The sequence below is a fragment of the Heptranchias perlo genome, chromosome 1 (assembly GCF_035084215.1).
Source record: "Heptranchias perlo isolate sHepPer1 chromosome 1, sHepPer1.hap1, whole genome shotgun sequence".
NCBI classification, from domain to species: Eukaryota; Metazoa; Chordata; class Chondrichthyes; order Hexanchiformes; family Hexanchidae; genus Heptranchias; species Heptranchias perlo.
Genome location: NC_090325.1, coordinates 195,624,799 through 195,647,108, shown reverse-complemented (window position 1 = coordinate 195,647,108; position 22,310 = coordinate 195,624,799). Strand labels below are relative to the sequence as shown.

Genomic DNA, 22,310 nt, shown 5'->3' with positions numbered 1-22,310 from the left:
AAATGGAATTCAAACTGGAGAAGTGTGAGGTAATGCATTTGGGGAGAGCAAACAAGGCAAGGGAATACACAATAAATGGGAGGATACTGAGAGGTGTAGAGGAACAGAGGGACCTTGGAGTGCATGTCCACAGATCCCTGAAGGTAGCAGGACAGATAGATAAGGTGGTTAAAAAGGCATACGGGATACTTTCCTTTATTAGCCGAGGCACAGAATTTAAGAGCAGGGAGGTTATGCTAGAACTGTATAAAACATTGGTTAGGCCACAGCTTGAGTACTGTGTACAGTTCTGGTCACCACATTACAGGAAAGATGAGATTGCACTAGAGAGGGTACAGAGGAGATTTACAAGGATGTTGCCAGGACTGGAGAATTTTAGCTATGAGGAAAGATTGGATAGGCTGGGGTTGTTTTCTTTGGAACAGGAGGCTGAGGGGAGATTTATAGAATCATAGAAGTTTACAACATGGAAACAGGCCCTTCGGCCCAACACGTCCATGTCGCCCAGTTTATACCACTAAGCTAGTCCCAATTGCCTGCACTTGGCCCATATCCCTCTATACCCATCTTACCCATGTAACTGTCCAAATGCTTTTTAAAAGACAAAATTGTACCCGCCTCTACTACTGCCTCTGGCAGCTCGTTCCAGACACTCACCACCCTTTGAGTGAAAAAATTCCCCCTCTGGACCCTTTTGTATCTCTCCCCTCTCACCTTAAATCTATGCCCCCTCGTTATAGACGCCCCTACCTTTGGGAAAAGATTTTGACTATCTACCTTATCTATGCCCCTCATTATTTTATAGACTTCTATAAGATCACCCCTAAACCTCCTACTCTCCAGGGAAAAAAGTCTCAGTCTATCCAACCTCTCCCTATAAGTCAAACCATCAAGTCCCGGCAGCATCCTAGTAAATCTTTTCTGCACTCTTTCCAGTTTAATAATATCCTTTCTATAATAGTGACCAGAACTGTACACAGTAATTAAGGTGTATAAAATTATGAGGGGCCTAGATAGAGTGGATAGGAAGGACCTATTTCCCTTAGCAGAGGGATCAATAACCAGGGGGCATAGATTTAAAGTGATTGGTAGAAGGGTAGAGAGAAGTTGAGGAGAAAGTTTTTCACCCAGAGGGTGGTGGGGGTCTGGAACTCACTGCCTGAGAGGGTGGTAGAGGCAGAAACTCTCAACTCATTTAAAAAGTACTTGGATGTGCACTTGAAGTGCCGTAACCTACAGGGCTACGGACCAAGTGCTGGGAAGTGGGATTGGGCTGGATAGCTGTTTTTCGACCGGCACAGACAGGATGGGCCGAATGGCCTCCCTCAGTGCGGTAAATTTCTATGATTCTATGAATTGGCTGTACAGCGCTTTGGGACATTGGGGATTGTGAAAGGCGCTATATAAATGCAAGTCCTTCTTTAAAATAGGTATGTACTGTCATCCCTCCATTCAAATGTCCGATGCCTATTTGTTTCTCAGTGTTAATTCTTTCCACGTCTGGTGACACCTGCCCTGACACAGTTTTACTAGGATTTTTGCATTAATCTGACGCTGGAATCCTTTAAGAACTGTTTCGGGTCCCCCTGCAGTTCCATGCTCTGGTAGCTGGGCGACACTGTGCAGCCATAAAGTCCTCTGCTCCCTCTAAATCTGATCACCATTATTAGTTTCTATCGTGCGGGATGACTAACCAGTTGAGATCTGGAGTTTAGTTCAATTTTATCTTGTTATTTATATTTTAACTACATAAATCATTTCCATTAACCTTTGCCATTGTTCCACTCCAGGTAATATTTTGCCCCCCCCCCCCCCAAAAATGTATTCTTGGCAGGGCCTCCAGCCAGGCTCCCCCATTCCCTCCCCAGCCCCTCGAGACAATCGCCGGGAATATCCTCGGAGGCTTTCCACAGTCTCCATTCTAGAAGGTATTGGATGATATGAGAATCTAAGATGTCAAACAAATTGTGCTGTCTTCCTATTGCTCTACTGGGGGCCAATAACTTGATGGGAATGCAGATTTTAAATGTCCATTTATGTCCCTTTTAGTGATTATAATTGGAAAGATCTGGTCTTGCCAGGACAGTACACCTATATTTTTGGGGTCTTATCTATAGATTTTTATGGCTTTCATATTTTGGTCACACTCATTGGGAAAGTACCAACTTCTTTTGCCTTTGAAAATGGTCTTCATTGGCTTTCAGTAACGCACCCGGGATAGTGACCGCTACAAACCATCTGTTAATTGTTGTAACTACTGGAAATTATCGTGTGGCCTCCAAAAGATTCTTCTCACCCTCAAGAGTGACAAGAGCATCACACCAAACCTCGTTTTAGATTTGTTATTAAGTAAATGTGTTAAATGTTGAAAAGGCAAAAATATAACAGCAATATATTACATATATACTTAATAACTTGAAAGGAAAACAATATAAGTCCACAATCTTTACACCAAGCAATTCTTTTGTACATAACTTTTATGAGCAGGGGGGTGGGGAGAACAAAGGGGAAGGTCTGTGATAGGGTGGAGGGCAGGAGTGATTAAATTACAGCACAGAAACAGGCCATTCGGCCCAACTGGTCTATGCCGGCGTTAATGCTCCACACGAGCCTCCTCCCACTCCTTTTCATCTCACCCTATCAGCATATCCTTCTGTTCCTCTCTCCCTTGTGTTTATCCAGCTTCCCCTTAAATGTATCTATATTATTCACCTCAACTACTCCTTGTGGGAGCGAGTTCCACATTCTCACCACTCTCTGGGTAAAGAAGTTTCTCCTGAATTCCTCAACCGTGCACAAGATCAGGAAATTGTGGGCACGCGTGCTTGTTATCTCCTGGCAAGCATGTCCGACTAGTGAGGCTTCTGTCAGTAACATGCTATCAGAAAACTGCTTTAAAATGCCAGCCTCAAATCTTCTGAAAACTGATATTTTTTTTTTGGTCACTGTTTCTTTTAAATTCTGATTCCCTAATGACAGGAACTTACTGATTCAGACAGGAGGCGTTCGGTTGTGAGAGAAAATGGTGTAAGGCATTAACTTTCAAAAGGGAATTGGATAAATACTTGAAGGGAAAAAATTTACGGGGCTATGGGGAAAGAGCTGGGGGAGTGGGAGGAGTTGGATAGCTCTTTCAAAGAGCCAGCACAGCCACAATGGGCCGAATGGCCTCTTTCTATGCTGTACCATAAAATGATACATTAATGTCGGAATATTCACTGCAAGGTTGTAATTGAAAACACATGCCGGTTTTGAAATGATCACGAACGTGCTTGCATTATTGCAAACAATTCCTCCCGCCCGTCTTGTGGTTACAAGATAAACTTGTAAAAACACAAGTATTCTCTTCAGGGTCTTACCGTAAAAATGAGGCTACGGGGATCACCAAGATGCTTCTTGAATATTCGCCTGCACAACCACTTCAGTTGGTGGGCGAATGATGTTGTTCGTGTGATGTGTTGGCTGGAGAGTGTGATTTGATGCAGCCTGCTATAAGTTGACAGAGTTTCTAATTTGCTGACCAGTTCACCGAAGTATGTGGACGCGCGGTATACACAAGCTAACCTGTCACATGCAGTACCAGCGTTCTGCTCATCAGCAACTCCAGAATCTACATTTAAATGTCGAATAATATTTAAGTTAAAATAAGTCTTGCACTTCATAGAATCATACAGCACAGAAGGAGGCCATTCAGCCCATCGTACCTGTGCTGGCTCTTTGAAAGAGCTGTCCAATTAGTCCCATTCCGCCCTGCTCTTTCCCCATAGCCCTGTAAATTTCTCCATTTCAAGTATTTATCCAATTCCCTCAATCTGCTACCACCGCCCTTTCAGGCAGTGCATTCCAGATCATAATAACTCGCTGCGTTAAAAAAATTCTCCCATTTCATCCCCTGGATTTTTTGCCAATTACTCTGGTCACCAATCCTCCTGCCAGTGGAAACGGTTTCTCTCTATCTATTCTATCGAAACGTCTTCTAAATAACACAACATAATACATCGATAACATAGTAAACACTCCTTGTTTACTGTGTCTCTCAAAGTTTCAGTGGTCAGTGTGGTGCAATGTTCCATTTTGGCACCAAGTCTCACTGAGACAGACCCGGGTTAGTGCTGATAAACCTGCTTCTGCTCAACAATGTGCCTTATCCCAACCGCACAGGATCGCCCCCTTACTGTGACTCCACATTCTGCATCCCCTGTCTTTCGAGCCTCTTTTGTTAATTAGATTACCAATTTAATGCCAACCTCTGTGTGTTTTTGCACTGTGGTTTCATACTTGGTAGAAACTTGATTAACACTGTTTAAATTCACTTAACATCGGGCTCTTGCAATTAGCAAAGAAAGTTAGGGCTGGAGTTTTACAGCTCAAGTACAATCCCTCCATACGCATCAGTACAATTATTTTCACCAACATATTAAGCATACTAATAAAAATGCACTTTTACTGCACTTACTTTCCACCACTGGTGCATAGTTTAGTCTTGGCCTGAGTGTCACTTACTTTTATTGCTTCAGATTCACACTTTATGAAACCCGCAGTGTGTCTAAGATTAATCGAAGCAGCCTCTCGTTATTTGTTTCAATTAATGTTTTCCTGTTCAGCACATGAAGATCTTGACCGCACTGCGACATTTGTTGGGAATTGGAAACTGGGGACCATTCCACCGATTTGAAACTTAGGGGGGGAGCTTCCCCTCTGGGTGCAATCGGGAACTGGGCGCAAATTGAGCCTGAAAATTGCACTGGTTAGGTTACAGTTTGAATTTCCACTAAAATGCATTTCGCATAATCACAAACGTAAAATCTCCCATGAACCAGCTCAAATGGACAGCGTGACAGAACATTATTGTGTTTTTTTTAAACTTTGCAATAAAAAATATTCCATGATATGTTTAAGAGTGGTAACCAGTTTTATTAATACATGGAAAATGGGTTTACTATAAAAAAATAAGCATTTTTAATAAGGGTGTCCTGTCCTCCACCTGTGAGTAGCCTGATTTTCAATCACTGAAAATGACTTAAAAAGAAACTATACTGACCCATTTACTACTTTCATTGGTGCACACTAGTCAGTTTCTTAGAAAATTAAATATTTTTGAATATATAAAAATGTTTAAAACGTGCCGACTGGTGCCCGTGCGCCCAGGAAAACGAGCGCAATTTGAAGTCCCTCCTCGAACAGCCGTAACCGTCAGACACTCGCCATCCTCGTTATTCCGGCCGGGGTGGGGGGCACGGCCAGTTTTGTGTGAGGGGCCAGTTTTGTGGACGTAGCCGGCTTCAGCTTGACGATTTTTGAACCAGCGCGAAAGATCACGGAAACTCAAATTTACGCCCAGCGTAAATGGAAATTCCTCGACCTTTTGGGCTGGTTTGGCCGGATTGCACTGATAAAACCAGCACAGTCTCTACCCCGTGACATTTCAGTGTTTCCAGTTTCTGTGTAAAGGTAACCTCGCAATTAAGGTAATTTGGAATCTTACCCCAACAAAACTTTAATTTGTTACTGCAGTTGAGTCTCTAACCATGATGTCAAGAACACTGGCATGGTTATTATATGGGTCAAAAATGTATCCTGCATTATATGAAATAAAATCACAACAAATAACGGAGCTTAAATATTGGCATTTTTTGTGACTGTCAGGAAATCTCACGTAATTTTATGCTGCACAGAATGGAAATTATGTCACAAAAAAAGTTAAAATGTTTCTGATTTGATCTATTATGGATAATCAAAAACATGCTCCCAGTAACTTACCTTTCCTTTGGGAACTGTAACAGTGAATGGTCCCAAGCACGGGGTGTGATTTGTGAAGTTCTGGAAGAGAGGTTAAAGAACATAAGAAAGAACGCAAGACGCAAAGGCAATTTTTCCCAACAGTTTCAATCGAAAATTTCAAAACTGAGATCAATAAGATTTTTGTTAGTCAAGGGTATTAAGGCAGGTAAATGGAGTTAAGATGCAGATCAACCACGATCTCATTGAATGGCGGAACAGGCTTGAGGGGCTGAATGGCCTCCTCCTGTTGCTATGTTCCTAACTCTGTGCAATCCACAATAAAACTCCACACCACCCTTGGTCTTCTCTCAAGACTCTGCAAAGCTTCTCACTGCCCCCAAGCAGAATACATAACTCAATCCTACGACACGTTCACGGTCCTCGTAGCAAAGAAACCATCATGTTTCATGTGACATTTAATTATCTATGTCCGTGCTTACCATTAACACTAGAATATTCAACCACCTCTTTGCTAAAGGTCTTAATCCACACAGCATTATCCGAAAATCCAATCCACACATCCACAGCTCTGTGGAAAGAATTCTCCCTGTACCTCGGGTCTCACTTGAGAACTCGTTCAGTTTATATAGGGACTGGGAGAAGCTGGGATTGTTCTCATTGGAGCAGAGAAGGTTAAGGGGAGATTTAATAGAAGCGTGCAAAATCATGAGGGGTTTTGATAGTGTAGAGAGAAACTGCTCCCACTGGCAGGTGGGTCGGTAACCAGGGGACACGTGAGATAAATGGTAAAAAATCTAGGTGGGGGGGGCGAGGAATGAGAATTTTTTTGTTTTATGCAGCGAGTTATTATGATCTGGAATGCGCTGCCTGAAAGGGCGGTGGAAGCAGATTCAATAATAACTTTCAAAAGGGAACTGGATAAATACTTGAAGGGGAAAAAATTGCTGGGCTATGGGGAAAGAGCTGGGGGAGTGGGACTAATTGGATAGCTCTTCCAAAGAGCTGGCACAGGCACGATGGGCTGAATGGCCTCCTTCTGTGCTGTATGATTCTACGAGGGATGTTAGTGCTAGGAAATGGAATTCTTCCTATTTTAGGCACCCACAACCTTCATCCAGGACTCCCAGGTGAGGTACAGCACAAAGTAAAGTTCTCTCCACTCGTCCCCAACATGACTCAGAACACCCTTCACACCGCCAATGCCAACATTCTTTCCACTTCCCACACCAGCTATCCTGTGACCTCTCAGTGAGATTGCCAACTGGTGACAAACTAGGGGCAGTATTGTGCTGCAGATCCAAGCCCACTAGAACTGGATCGAGACAGCTCAAACTCAACAACAGCAACTTGCATTTATACAGCGCCTTTAACGTAGTGAAACGTCCCAACGCAATTCACAGGAGCGATTATCAAACAAAATTTGACACCGAGCCACGTAGGGAGATATTAGGACAGGTGACCAAAAGCTCAATCAAAGAAGTAGGTTTTAAGGAGCATCTTAAAATGGGGGAGAGAGAGAGAGAGAGAGAGAGAAAGAGAGAGAAGCGGAGAGGTTTAGGGAGGGAATTTGAGAGCTTAGGGCCTAGGCAGCTGAAGGCACGGCCGCCAATAACGGAGTGAAGAAAATCAGGGACGCACAAGAGGCCAGAACTGGAGGAGCGCAGGGATCTCGGAGGATTGTAGGGCTGGAGGAGGTTACAGAGATAGGGAGGGGGCAAGGGCCATGGAGGGATTTGAAAACAAGGATGAGAATTTTAAAATCGAGGGGTTGCCGGACCGGGAGCCAATGTAATTCAGCGAGCACGTTCCACATCGAACCCTTACAGTCAGCAGAGAGAATTCACTGGATAGATTTGAACCTAAGTTTCAAATGTAAAAGGCTAGTGTTTAACCCACTGTACACCACTCAGTTCCCACTCCTTTAATCACGATCAAGTGAACGAGGAGACAGCAACAACAAGGTGATATTGGAAAGACGAGCAGCATACATACCGATATCATCTGTTTGATTTTCTGCGCTTCTACACAAGATATCAAGAAGAACATCAACAGGGTTGTTATGTGAATGAAATTTGTATCCTATATTTATGAAGGAAAATACACATATATTAAAATTTCACAACAGGTAACAAGATATTATCAATTTTGAGATAGTTCTTTGTTAAATCTCATGTACTGCATAAAACTTTCAAGAGGGACACGGATGATGGAAAGTGCCAATACTGTGAAAGACGGCTGTCAAAAATTGTAGAAATAACATTTTAGTAGAAGATTTTAGTCAATGCTAGATCACATTACTGATGCAGCAGCTACCATATACACCTGAAAAGATGCTTTACATTTACACGTTAAGAAATTTACTTTTCCTTTAAAGAGTTCTTTGCTTTTCCATCGGGCCCCAGAAGAAGAAAAGATGTGCAACTTGCAAAATCATAAGTATCTGCACCACATTAATTCATCAAATCCCAAGACACTTCTCTCCACTTATCAACATTGGAAATTTGGATTCAAATAACTCAAATTTTGCACTCTGAATCCAAAATCCCTATTATCCGAATCACGAATCTGATGGCAGTGCAAGCTCCATAATTGCTAACCGTGTTTGTAGAATACCCTCCAAGATTAACACTTCCAACTTCAGTGCAAAGCCTGTGAGCCTCCCTCCCACTCCACAGACAAACTATGGAGTGGGAGGGAGGGAGGAAGTGTTTGGTCACAATGCTCTGGCCATCATGGTGTGGGGGCAGGCTTGATGGACCGGCTGGTCTTTTCCTGCCCGTCAGTTTTGTATGTTCCTAACTAGACAGGAACCAATTCCTCAACTGGGACAATGCTGAGATGGTCCTGCTACCTGTTTTTATTAAAACGTTACATGACGTTTTTCTCGAGGAGAGTTATAAAGTCATTTTACAAAGTTATTCCAGGTGCACAATCTAGGGCAAGGGTCAATGCCATAGTTTTTTTTCCCTCCTTGAATCCTACACTAACAAAACGAAACCTTTTCCCATGGGCATTATAGTTGTCTACAAGTCAAAAAGGACAAGACACAGTGTTTTGGTAGTGTTAGTTGAGGGATAAATAGAGTACGGTGAACAGTTCTGGTCTCTATATTACAAAAAGGACGTAGAGGCACTGGTGAAGATGCAAAAAAGATTTACAGGGATGATACCAGAATTGAGAGGTTACAACTATCAGGAAAGATTGAACTGGCTGAGGCTCTTTTCTCTACAAAAGAGAAGGCTGAGGGGTGACCTGATAGAGATCTTTACAATTATGAAGGGGTTCAACAGGGTAGACGGAGAGAAGATGTTTCCACATGTGGGGGAGTTCAAAACTAGGGGCCATAAATATAAGATAGTCACTAATAAATCCAATAAGGAATTCAGGAGAAACTTCTTTACCCAGAGAGTGGTGAGAATGTGGAACTCGCTCCCACAAGGAGTAGTTGAGGCGAATAGTGTAGATACATTTAAGGGGAAGCTCGATAAACACATGAGGGAGAAAGGAATAGAAGGATATGCTGATTGGGTTAGATGAAGTAGGGAGGGAGAAGGTTCGTGTCGAGCAGACTGCCACAGACCAGTTGGGCCGAATGGCCTGTTTCTGTGTTATAAATTCTATGTAAATGTTGGCTAGGACACCAGGAGAACTCCCCAGCTATTCTTTAAAAAAGCACCTAAACTGGCAGACAGGGTCTCGGTTTAATGCCTCATTCAAAAGGCAGCATCAACGCAGCACTCACTCATAACTGCACTGAAGAGTCAGCCTAGGTTATATTTTCAAATCCTGGAGTCGGGTTTGAACTCATGACCCCTGACTCAGAGGTAACAGTGCTAAGTTGGCGCTCTGCTGGTGTGTGACACCTCTACCTACACCAGCATGGGACACACATTTAAATGACATGCCCACAGATATATTTTAAAATAGTGTCAACGGTATTATCTGGCATAGAGCAAAACCTGGTTTGAATGTGACTTGCTACACTAGTACATGATCTCATGCAATTAGTTGGAATTTGCAGTGTTACTTAAATGAATAGGGCCTGCTCCCAACAACCAGCTAACATCATGGGCCAGATCTTGCAGGAGTGGGGCCTCTCGCGACGCGCCCCGTTAGTTAGATATTTTCCTGCACCCTTCAGCTCAAAATTATTTTGTGCCGTAACTCGCTGAAAGTGGGGGCTGATAACGGGAGAGGGCAAAGGGAGATCTGGGGCCTTAGTGAATGATGGGACCAACAGTCTATCGCCTCAACCAATCAATTTTAAGGATTGAGAAAGAAACAGAGCAACGACGGAGAAGGAAATCGGGTGAATTAGAATCAAATCAGGTACGGAAAGAGAAATAAAGAGAGGGAAAGAAAGATTGGATTAAAAGAGAGAGAGAGAAAAAAAAAAGACAGAAAGGAAAAGTAAGAAAAAAATGTCTCTCTGTTCCTGCAACCCCTTTAAAATTGCACCATTTCTTCAAAGGCTATCCTTCCCCTCAGTGTCAACAATTAGTTGGTGACCCGTTAATCACAATTTGCCTTCCAATAGGCAACCTGATAGTGAACGATATTTACAGGCATCATAGCCGGAAAAACCACTCACAAAAAAAAAACACATTTTTATACCGATTCATTCAAAATACTTACCAATCGATTTAAAGTAAACAATAGAATCTTTGGCGGAACCATGGAACATTAGTTTGCCGTTAGTCAGCAGTGTCAAGCAGTCAAATTGCTTAAACATTGAGTATCGTGGTTGATGGACTGAGAAAATGATTGTTTTTCCTTGCCGTGCCAACCTGGGGAGAATGTACGACCAACATTTGTAAATATTATTGCCTAAAAAAATCTGGAGTGTTACCCAGGTATATAAGCAAGTTAGCTAAATCAAATCAGAGTTAAATTACACTGGTTCATAAGCCTGTCGTTAAAACAGGCATTATATATCTATCCATCAGTTGATATATATAAAAAAATCTTGCATAAAGCAAACATGTGCCATCCCCAAACCTTAGCCCCCTTTGTCACAATTTTTGGTCACATCTTTGCGACAACATTTGCCACTGTAAATTGCTATGTCAACATTTCCTATTCAAATTTACTATGTCAACAATCACAGTGTAGTTACAGAGTCTGGCCACTAGGCAGCTCTGTAGAGTTTCTAGTGTCTCTTCCAACTTCATTGCCACCATGTAGGTGACAAAAGCAAAATACTGCGGATGCTGGAAATCTGAAATAAAAACAGAAAATGCTGGAAATACTCAGCAAGTCAGGCAGCGTCTGTGGAGAAAGAAACAGAGGTAACGTTTCAGGTCGATGGCCTTTCGTCAGAACTTGAAGAAGTTGAAGACTTAACGGTTTTTAAGCAAGTACAGAGCCAGGCAAGGGGGGGGGGAAGGGAGGGGAGGAAAGAACAAAAGGGAAGGTCTGAGATAGGGTGGAGGGCTGGAGTGATTAAATGACAAAAGGGATGATGGTGCAAGGCAAGGAGGGTGGGAATGGGACAGGTGAAGAAACTGTTAAATCTTTAACTTCTTCAAGTTCTGACGAAAGGTCATCGACCTGAAACATTAACTCTGTTACTCTCCCCACAATGCTGCCTGACTTGTTTAAGTATTTCCAGCATTTTCTGTTTTTATTGTAGGTAACAAGACCTATTTATCAGCCGACCGTGAGCAACGCCATGAGTATTTCACGGGTAGATGTGGGAGTACATATTAAAAATATTTATCTACATTTCCTGTCTGCACAACTTGACTTCCTGTTCATGTTTTTGTCACATTTTTAATGTCAACTTTGTCCCGTTAGCAATTCTTTTGTTCACGTTTATAATGGGTTTTGCCTATGTAAACTCATCACTCTAACTGTGCAATCAGGCCACCAGGTTCCCACAAATCACTCCAAACGCTTTCTCAAAATATTTTTCACCACCATTTCTTTTCTCAGTAAGTGAAATTTCTAATGTCCAATATTATGGTTTAAATAAAAAATTACAAATTTCCCAACAATATGATTAAATTTACCCATTGAATTATCTTTGTGTATCTTTTGATGCCTTCGGTAAAGTTTTTAATTAGAATTAAATAGAATTTGCATCACAGAAAGAGGCCATTCGGCCCAACTGGTCTGTGCCGGTGTTTATGCTCCACACGAGCCTCCTCCCTCCCTACTTCATCTCACCCTATCAGCATATCCTTCTATTCCTTTCTCCCTCATTTGCTTATCTAACTTCTCCTTAAATGCATCTATGCTTTTCGTCTCAACTACTCCTTGTGGTAGCAAGTTCCACACTTTTACTTAAAGGTTACAGACACTCCTAAAAGTTTGGACTGAGACTTGATTTTTTTTTTCACTCGGAGCTGTGACTTGGATCTGAATTTGTATTGTGCAGAGTGAGCACGTGCAATGCACCAAATTTCCCACCACGCGTCAGTACCAGTCAGCTGTACGAACGGAATGTTCTAGCAGTTTCTGGTCACAACTTTTTCAAAACTATTCAAGAAATGCCAAAGAACAAATTTCAAAATCTTTTTCAGGTAAAATTTATGTTGTGTTTTTTTTTAAGTAAGATTGGCAGATGCTGTTCTCACATTTTACCCATTTAATGCCTCGTCTAATGACCATTACTTCCTTTATCAAGCAGTGCAAAAAAAAGTCAGGTGGAATGTCCTCGCGTACTGAGAAAAGTCTGAGCCTTTCTTCAATCTGCACACGATCATTTACGTACGAGTCAGTGACACGATGTGACTAACGGGGTGCTGCAACTGAACCAACCAGAGAATCAAAACTTTGTTCCGATCTCCTGCTTTATCCTCTTTCTCTATTGCTTGAATTGAGGCGTATGCTACCTGTTTGGTCCCCGATAAGAATCCCACTTTGCCTTGTGGGGTTAGCGACAGACTACGTTAACGGTGAGGTGCCTCTGATCATAACCGGAACGGCTTGAGCTTTTTGCTTGTGTGTTTTCTTTTAAATTATCCCAGATCTCGTCAAATTTTCTTTCTCCAGTGAGTTGTTTCTTTCCTTAAAGACCTGCAGGTGTGACGGGCAGGCTTGAAAGCCAGGCACGGCTGTGAATTGCATTAATGCGTATTTGCACATTACGTTAAACTATTTAGGCACTTTACAGCCTTCCGGCTTCAACTTTGATTTCAACAACTTTAGATCATAACCACTGCTCCTGGTAATGGTTCTGCTCTAACCAATTACATCTCCTCCAGACCCAACTTTTGTTTCTTTACCTGTCCCATTCCCACCCTCCTTGCCTTGCACCATCGTCCCTTTTGTCATTTAATCACTCCAGCCCTCCACCCTATCACAGATCTTCCCTTTTGTTCTTTCCTCCCCGGCTCTGTACTTGTTTATAAACTGTTAAATCTCAAACATCTTCCAGTTCTGATGAAAGGTCATCAACCTGAAATGTTTAACTCTGTTTCTCTCGCTCCACAGACGCTGCCTGACTTGCTGAGCTGCTCCAGCATTTTCTGTTTTTATTTCAGATTTCCAGCATCCGCAGTATTTTACTTTTGTAACTCTTAAAATTACTTTGCTTTCCACAGTGCACGGATCGAACAGTGAAACTGTGACAAGTCAGAACACTTAGCTCCATTTGCTGAAGCTAGTGAAAAAAGTCTTGTGAGGAAACCAGTTTTCTACTCACACTGAACCTTTCCTCCACTACCAAAAGGAAGAAAATACACCCTCTTGGGCCACTTCATTTCTCTTTCATTCACAACTTTTTGTACCTCGCCTCCTTTGCATTTAAGATCAAATTCACCACTTCCTACTCTCTTAGTATAAACTCACTAGAACTGTGGAGTGCAGGTTCTGACCAACTGCAACGCTGGGTTCCCACCTGCAGTCCTATCGAATGTAGCTCCCCGGTGGGAGTGAAGAATAAACCCTATAGAGAAACATTTCATTTAACTGCGCTCCTCCAATTCTTGCCTCTTGCGCATCCCTGGTTTTCATTGCTCCACCATTGGCGGCCGTGCCTTCAGCTGCCTCGGCCCTAAGCTCTGGAATTCCCTCCCTAAACCTCTCCGTCTCTCTCTCTCCTCCTTCAAGACGCTCCTCAAAACCTACCTCTTTGACTAAGTTTTTGGTCACCTGTCCTAATATCTCCTTGTGTGGCTCGGTGTCAAATTTTGTTTGAAAATCGCTCCTGTGAAGCGCCTTGGGACGTTTTACTACGTCAAAGACGCTGTATAAATGCAAGTTGTTGTTGCTGTAACTGCACTTTTATTATAATAAAGTACCTTTTCAGTAACAGCAGGACAGCGTTGGAACTGCTGGCATCCAGACCATTAGTTGGTTCATCCAAGAACAAGACTCCAGGGTCCCTGATCAGCTCCATGCCAATACTGATTTTCTTTCTTTCTCCAGCAGATACTCCTCGAATAAACTGAGTTCCAATCTGGCAAAATATTAAAATAGACTATTTAGGGGAGCTTTATTCCCATTCATAGACGTGTGAGGTGGTATATTTTAGTAGGAGGAACAAGGAGGTCACCTACTCTTTAGAAAATAAGGGTCTAAGTGGGGTAGAGGAACAAAGGAATGTGGGGGTACAGATTCACAAATCACTAAAAGTAGCGACGCGGGTTAACAAGGCTATAAAAAAATACAAACAAAGCCCATTTCTAGAGGAACAGAATTGAAAAGCAGTGAGGTTATGTTAAACTTATATAGAACTTTGGTTAGGCCACACTTGGAGTACTGTGCACAATTCTGGTCTCCATATTACAAAAAGGATATAGAGACAGTGGAGAAGGTGCAAAAAAAGATTTACAAAGATGATACCAGAACTGAGAGGTTATAACTATCAGGGAAGTCTAAACAGGCTGGGGCTCTTTACCCGACTTGATAAGGGGTCTTTAAAAGGGCTTTGTTTGCATTTTTTTATAGCCTTGTTAACCTGCGTCGCTACTTGTGTGCTTATCACCCATTCCTCCTCATCCCATAGCCTCAGGAAAGGGCATTCTGGCCATCCACCCTCCAGTATCCCAGCTGAGTGCTCACTCCTGGAACGTGAACCCTGAATAGTGTCAGTAGGTTCTTTAATTTCAGGGGACCCAAGCCCAATTCTATTCTCATTGTGTCTGCTATTCAGTAACTCCTTCTGGAAAATAGTCAGGAACCTCCTCCCCTCGCCGTCCCACACAGCCCCCCACCCCCACCCCCACCCCCCCTCCCCCCCCACCCCCCCTCCCCCCCGACCCCGCCCCCGCCCCGCCCTCCCCCCGCCCCCACCCCCGCAACCCCCTCCCCCCCCACCCCCCCCCCGCCCTCCCGCCACTTTCTTTGCCCACTTTTAGTCTTTCAACTGAGATCGGCTAACTTAGCACAGACTAGGAAGTGAAACTGGAAACTCCTGGATTGTACGGCTGAGAGATACACTGGGTGTAGGAGCCAAGCTTTTGTAGCTGAAACAATCAGGTATCACGTTTGTAAAATATTAATGATGTTGGCAGAACCAGTAAAAGTGATGGTTTCATTATAGTCAAGAGCACAATACAAGTTATCACAAAAAGCATTTTAAACACAATTGGGGAAAAAATTCCACGATATGGGAAGGGGTTGGAACTAAGATCCAATTCTCGGGGTTGGGCCCACAATTCAGCACTGAACTTGGACCTGCTGGGTTTTCACCCCATTGAAGTCAAAATTAAGAACTGTACTGGATGGAGGGAGGTGTTTTTCTTAGACCTGCCCCATAATGTGACAGGAGCAACTTTTGGGGCATGTCTACGGGTGTTTGCAATTCCACACAGTAAGCATAGGTTCTACTGTGGGCCCATCAAAGGTCCCATCAAAGGAGAAAACAGCAGCAACAATTTGCATTCACACAGCACTGTTACCGCAGTAAAACGTCCCAGGGTGCTTCACTAGAGCGATTATCAGACAAATATTTGACACCGAACCACATAAGGAGATATTAGGACCAGTGACCAACAGCTTGGTTAAAGAGGTAGGTTTTAAGGAGCGTCTTAAAAAGGAGGAGAGAGAGGCGGAGAGGTTTAGGGAGGGGATGCCAGAGCTTAGGGCCCAGGCAGCTGAAGGCACGGCCGCCAATGGTGGGGCGAAGGAAACCGGAGGCAATTGATGCTGACTGGGGCAGGGAGCCTCACCCACCGAGAGCACACGTTGGAAATTTAGGCACAACACTTGTCCAAATTTCCGATGTACGTCTCAGGCAGGCACGGCTCTCGCCAAGAGTGCAAAGCTGGAAAATGAACTGCCGGTAAGCATGCTTATAACATTCCTAATAATTGAGGCAATGCTGCTAGCGTCTCCCCCCAGAGAATACCTGAAGGGAGTAACTATCAAGAGTGGAACCCAAGTCCAGTAAAGTCAACACATTCAAGAGGAGGAAGGAAGAAATGTGTATTATAAAAAAATATAGTTGCAAAATAACTGGGGTGACTAATCCTCTTGGCCATGAACTATGCCAACTTTCAGGGGAAAGCAATACCTTGGAGTTTTCTATTTGAGAGAGTCCAAGCTCTTTAACCAGTCTGTTGACTTTTCTTTCCTTTTCCAATATGCTGATGTCCTTAGGTAGCCGCAACGCAGCAGAGAAATCCAAATTCTCTCGCACAGTCAGTGTTCCAGTCATCATGTAATCCTGTAAGGTGAAAGGGTTTATTACAATATAAAAGCAGTATATTCAGAAAGCACCAACGCTGAATGATAGAGCTTACAAACGAGGGTATAGAGAGTGACTGAAAAATTAAATCGATAACTTAACAGGCCAAATCACGTGGGGAAAATAACGCCGTTAATAATGTGCAAATTCGGCCAGCGGGTTCAGGGGATTGAGAGAGACGCCGTGAGTTACAAATCTCCAGAACCTGCTGGTCGATTTACCCCGCTCCTCCGTCTGCTTCACACAAACGGCATCTCGTCCTCAACCTCCCCGTTAGTTTTAAGAACTTGCTGGATTTGCACATTAATTGCCCATTAAACTCGCCGCAGAAAGTTAGGGCTGGTGATTAAGAGCGTAAGTACCTTTTAATGACCGTGATAATTGTTAATGCAAAGCCAGTCAATCTCGCCAGCCCAGAAAGGGAACAATTTGATTTGTTCAATTTCATTCCTGCACCTAGTAAATTCTTCTTAGAGATTTAAAAAATTTTAAATTTCAAGTTTTTTTCCTTACTTTTTGCTTCAGTCTCTTTTTTTCCTCTCTCTTAATCTAATCTTTCTTTCCCTCTCTTTCTCTTTCTGTACCTGATTTGACTCTAATTCTCCTCCATTTCTCTGTTCCTTTCTCAATCCTTTAATCTCATTGGTTGAGGAGATAGACTGTTGGTCCCGTCGTTCACTAAGGTCCCAGACGCCCTGCTGTCCTCGCCGAGCCGTTACCAGCTCGCACTTCCAGCAAGTTATTAAACTCACCATTATTTTGCTAACAAATTCTGGCCCATTAAATATCATTTATCTCCAAACGCCCCTTCAGCTTTCATGCAGCTCATCAGAGTCCAAGCTTTCCCACTGTCCACACAACTCTCGACTTGTGATCCAAACGATTGTTTTACCGGGCCACAAACCCACGCCTTTCCACAGAATCCTCCTCCAGATTTTCCCATCCCATTTACTGGGTAAAAGGGATCATTTTATTAACAAGGAAGACAGGCTTGTATAAACTGTAAACTACTGGGATCCCATTTTCCCCTAACCAGGCAGTAGAGTATAAAGGCTCGAACTTCGGCGGACTGGGGTTAGGAGCTACACTTAAAACAAAAAATGCAATTAAAACATTACCAAAGACCAGGCGTATAAAAGAAAGCTACTAAAAAAGTCACAGAACTCTCACGTGTACAACATATCCAGCGATGCAATTAAAGTTTGTTGGTTGTTGGGCACCATCGATTAGCACCTCTCCAGTCAAGCCTGAGGAATCCTTCCGAGCAGCTAAAATATCTAATAACCTGGGGGGAAACAAACAGCAACTGTTATTCGGCAGAAGAAGAAAAACTACTTCTACATTTACGTCTGCAAAGTAAACGGTAACGCAAACACCAAATTCACTCACGTGGTTTTGCCACAGCCCGAGGGGCCCATAATGGCATTCATCCCAGGCTTCATGATGCCACTGTAAAAACAAGAAGCACAAGAGCGATATATATATATAAACGGTCATGTAAAAAACAAAATGGGTTAACGGGCAGCCAACTCAAATGTCAGAAACAACATTTATAAATAAGCTAACAATGACGCATGCATTCAGGGGATTATTTAGAGCCACAGCAGTTTGGAGCACAAAAGGCAGGCCATTCGGCCCATCGTGTCTGTGCCAGCTCTTTGCTACAAGCAATCCAACAACAACAACTTGGGAGTGCAACGAATTGTGTGTGGGCTGATTGCCCAATCTACCCTCCCATAGAATGAAGTCCACATCATAGAATCATAGAATGATACAGCAGAGGGAGGCCATTCAGCCCATCGTGCCTATGCCGGCTCCTTGAAAGAGCTATCCAATTAGTCCCACTCCCCTGCTCTTTTTCAATTATTTATCCAATTCCCTTTTGAAAGTTATTATTGAATCTGCTTCCACCGCCCTTTCAGGCAGCGCATTCCAGATCATCACAACTCGCTGTGTAAAAAAAAATTTCCTCATCTCCCCTCAAGTTCTTTTGCCAATTACCTTAAGGTAACTACCTCAGGAGCACTAACTTGTAAAATTTACCTCGTAAAGCACTATTTTGAGTAGATTGTTTATGTGCTGCAACTCACTAAAATACGACAACTTTTTCAAACCCAGGTTGCTTCATTACGTAGGAGGAAAGGGTTAACTAGACGGACAGCAGAATTTTTCAAACTGATTTGAATTGCTTTGATGATAGATGCTAATATAATACCACTAGTGATTTGTCTTTATATTGTAGTAATGTAGGAGATCTCTGCTCATGCTCCTTAAAACCTCTCTTTGACGAAGCTTTTGGTCACCTGTCCTAATATCATCTTATGTGGCTCAGTGTCAAATTTTATCTGATAATCGCTCCTGTGAAGCGCCTTGGGACGATTTACTACGTTAAAGGCGCTATATAAATGCAAGTTGTTGTTGATAATGTTAACTTTTGGCTTTTGTTTATTAAGTAGAGAGACATGACTCCAAATAAAATAACTACTTGATGTTACATCTGTACAACTACACAGCAATTCTTAAAATGTTGATCACTGAACTTCTGAACTGAGGCTGACCTTTAAAGCACCAGTTTTAATCCAGTGTTAACCAATCCCCAAGCTTGAGGGAACTGCAATCATTGATATAAAATTGCAAAGACAAAACATCTGAGAAACCAACGGACCAGAATTTGCTGCAGCCTCTGTCGATAGTTAGACTTGCCCCTGCACGTTCAGGCTTTTAATTTTTTTTGCGTGGCAAGTTGCTGAAAGTGCGAGCTGGTAACGTCACAGCGAGGGAAACAGGGCATCTGGGACTGGAGTGAACAGGGCAAGTAACCGGGTATCTCCTTAATCAATCAGACTGAAGGATTGGGAAATAAACAGCACAAGGACTGAGAAGGAAGTGTAAATTAGAGTGGGTGAATTCAATGTCAAATCAGGTACAGAAAGGGAAGTGAAGGAAAAAAAGATTGGATTAAGAGAGAGATAAAAAAAGAGACGGAAAAGTAAGGAAAATTCCTTTTACATTTATAAAATCTCCAACAATTAAAACCTGAAGGAATGAGACTCCACATTTGTAATAGTTAATTTTCAGTGCCAGGGAGGTTGACTGGCAGTAATTAACAATTATAATGTTGTTAAAAGGGTACTTAGACTGGAATGCACAAGTCTTAACTTTCTGTGGCGAGTTTAGTTTGTATCTACCGCACCAATACAGCAACTTCACACCGTTCAACGCATTTCAACGGCGAGGCAGACAGCGAGATGCTGTTTAATAGGCTTGTCAGCAAAGTTAAAACCCATGGAATAAAAGGGGCAGTGGCAGCATGGATACGAAATTGGCTAAGTAACAGGAAACAGAGAGTAGTGATGAACGGCTGTTTTTCGGACTGGAGGGAGGTGTACAGTGGTGCTCCCCAGGGTTCAGTGCTGGGACCACTGCTTTTCTTGATATATATTAATGACTTGGACTTGGGTGTACAGGGCACAATTTCAAAATTTGCAGATGACACAAAACTTGGAAGTGCACTGAATAGTGAGGAGGATAGTGATAGACTTCAAGAGGGCATAGACAGGCTGGTGGCATGGGAGTACTCATGGCAGATTAAATTTAACGCAGAAAAGTACGAAGTGATACCTTTCGGTAGGAAGAACGAGGAGAGGCAATATAAACTAAAGGGTACAATTCTAAAGGGGGTGCAGGAATAGAGAAATCTGGGGGTATATGTGCACAGGTCGTTGAAGGTGGCAGGGCAGGTTGAGAAAGCTGTTAAAAAAGCATACGGGATCCTGGGCTTTATAAATAGAGGCATAGAGTACAAAAGCAAGGAGGATATGATGAACCTTTATAAAACACTGGTTCGGCCACAACTGGAGTATTGTGTCCAATTCTGGGCACTGCACTTTAGGAAGGATGTGAAGGCCTTAGAGAGGGTGCAGAAAAGATTTACTAGATTGGTTCCAGGGATGAGGGACTTCAGCTACATGGATAGACTGGAGAAGCTGGGATTGTTCTCCTTAGAACAGAGAAGGTTGAGAGGAGATTTGATAGAGGTGTTCAAAATCATGAGGGGTCCAGACAGAGTAGATAGAGAGAAATTCTTCCTATTGATGGAAGTGTCAAGAACCAGAGGGCACAGGTTTAAGGTGATTGACAAAAGAACCAAAGGCGATACGAGGAAAAAATTTTTACGCAACAAGTGGTTATGATCTGGATGCACTGCCCGAGGGGGTGGTGGAGGCAGATTCAATCATGGCCTTCAAAAGTACTTGAAGGGAAAAAATTTGCAGGGCTACGGGGATAGGGCGGGGGAGTGGGACTAGCTGGATTGCTCTTGCAGAGAGCCAACACGGGCTCGACGGGCCGAATGGCCTCCTTCTGTGCTGTAACCATTCTACGATTCAATGGAAAAGGTGCTCATTAGGTGAGGAATTCAGCTTGTTGACAGTTATTTAAGTATAGGTTTCTCATTAGTTTCTCCTTTTATAGAGCTGTTCTTAACTTTTGGTCCAATCATGTAATGTAGAGACATGCTGACTGTCATGTAGCAGGGCCAAGACAGAAAGATATAAAAAGTAGCAAATTCTAACGTGCATTTGGATTCGAAGGTTCGACCAGCCTGAATACTGAGCCCAGAACTGTAAATGTACTTTAAGTACTATTGTAATTATATGCTTAAGTACCATTCCATGTACTATATACTTAACAAACCTATGAACGGTTAACCTTAGTGTTTCAAGAACATTTATTCATAATGAAAGGCTTGCTCTAACACTCCCTTCTTTCAAAGAAACAAAACTGTAACTAATTGTTCTACCTGTAACCCAACTCGCACCAAGTCCCGTTCATCCCAGTGCTCGCTGACCGACATTGGCTCCCGGTCTACCAACGCCTCGATTTTAAAATTCTCATCCTTGTTTTCAAATTTCTCCACGGCCTCGCCCCTCCCTATCTCTGTAACCTCCTCTAGCCCTACAACCCTCCGAGATCTCTGCGCTCTTCCAATTCTGGCCTCTTGCGCATCCCCCGATTTTCATCGTTCCACCATTGGCGGCCGTGCCTTCAGCTGCCTAGACCATAAACTCTGGAATTCCCTCCCTAAACTCTATATCCCTCTCTCTCCTCCTTTAAAACGCTCCTTAAAACCTACCCCTTTGACCAAGCTTTTGGTCGCCTGTCCTAATATCTCCTTATGTGTCTCAGTGTCAAATTTTGTTTGATAATCGCTCCTGAGAAGCGCCTTAGGATGTTTTACTACGTTAAAGGCGCTGTATAAATGCAAGTTGTTGTTGTTAAATTTTATTTCATTTTTAAAAAAATGCTGCTAAGGAAAAAAGTTACCTGATGTCAGTTAACACGTCCTTTGTGAATTTCTTACGTCGATAAAAGTATCCATGAGTTAATTTTAATCTGTAGGAAAGCTTAGAAAAACTGACTATCATTCCATGAGGATACTTAGTTATCTCAGGTACCATGTCCCATTTTTCACTGGATGGAACCCCGTCGATGACCTGCATTGTTGAATCATCATTCATCGTTTTTGTGACAGAAAATGTTTGAAAGATGTCGCTTTGTGCACCATCACGCATTACCACAGTGTCGTCTATATCTATTGTAACAGGCATTTCTTCACTGACATCTTGATTTGGCTCCGTTAGGATTTCTACTGAGCGAGGTGTTTCTGGAGTAACGTCACGGCTTGGCTCCGGTGTATCCATTGTAGATTCTGTTGTACTAGATAATTCTTCAATCGCGTCTATTGCAGCTTCTGTTGTATCGGGTCCTTTTTCAGTTACATAACTTTGCCTATCCGTTACTGCTTCTGTTATAACGCTCGTTTCTTCAGTAATGTCTGGTTTCTCGCCCGTTTCAGTCCTGGCTGTTGCTGCTTGCGACATTTCTTCATTGGTGAAATTGTGCATGTCTGTTAAACGTTTAACCTTCCATA

At 42.8% G+C, this 22,310-nt stretch overlaps 1 protein-coding gene across 3 annotated transcripts in view; it reads right to left on the bottom strand.

The window, feature by feature from the left end:
* LOC137331029 (broad substrate specificity ATP-binding cassette transporter ABCG2-like) overlaps positions 1–22,310 on the bottom strand; it is a 42,776-nt gene extending 20,466 nt beyond the window's left edge. For 2 of the 3 annotated variants that reach the window (XM_067994621.1, XM_067994635.1), the window contains exons 1-9: positions 21,704–22,310; positions 17,768–17,827; positions 17,549–17,663; positions 16,205–16,357; positions 13,989–14,146; positions 10,378–10,529; positions 7,735–7,821; positions 5,761–5,820; positions 3,360–3,610 (exon numbers count right to left, since the gene is read on the bottom strand). In XM_067994621.1, the coding sequence (XP_067850722.1) occupies positions 3,360–3,610; positions 5,761–5,820; positions 7,735–7,821; positions 10,378–10,529; positions 13,989–14,146; positions 16,205–16,357; positions 17,549–17,663; positions 17,768–17,827; positions 21,704–22,284 (1,617 nt within the window). In that variant the 5' untranslated portion in view covers positions 22,285–22,310. The remainder of the gene's footprint in view (positions 1–3,359; positions 3,611–5,760; positions 5,821–7,734; positions 7,822–10,377; positions 10,530–13,988; positions 14,147–16,204; positions 16,358–17,548; positions 17,664–17,767; positions 17,828–21,703) is intronic. The other variant, XM_067994630.1, reaches the window with a different exon arrangement.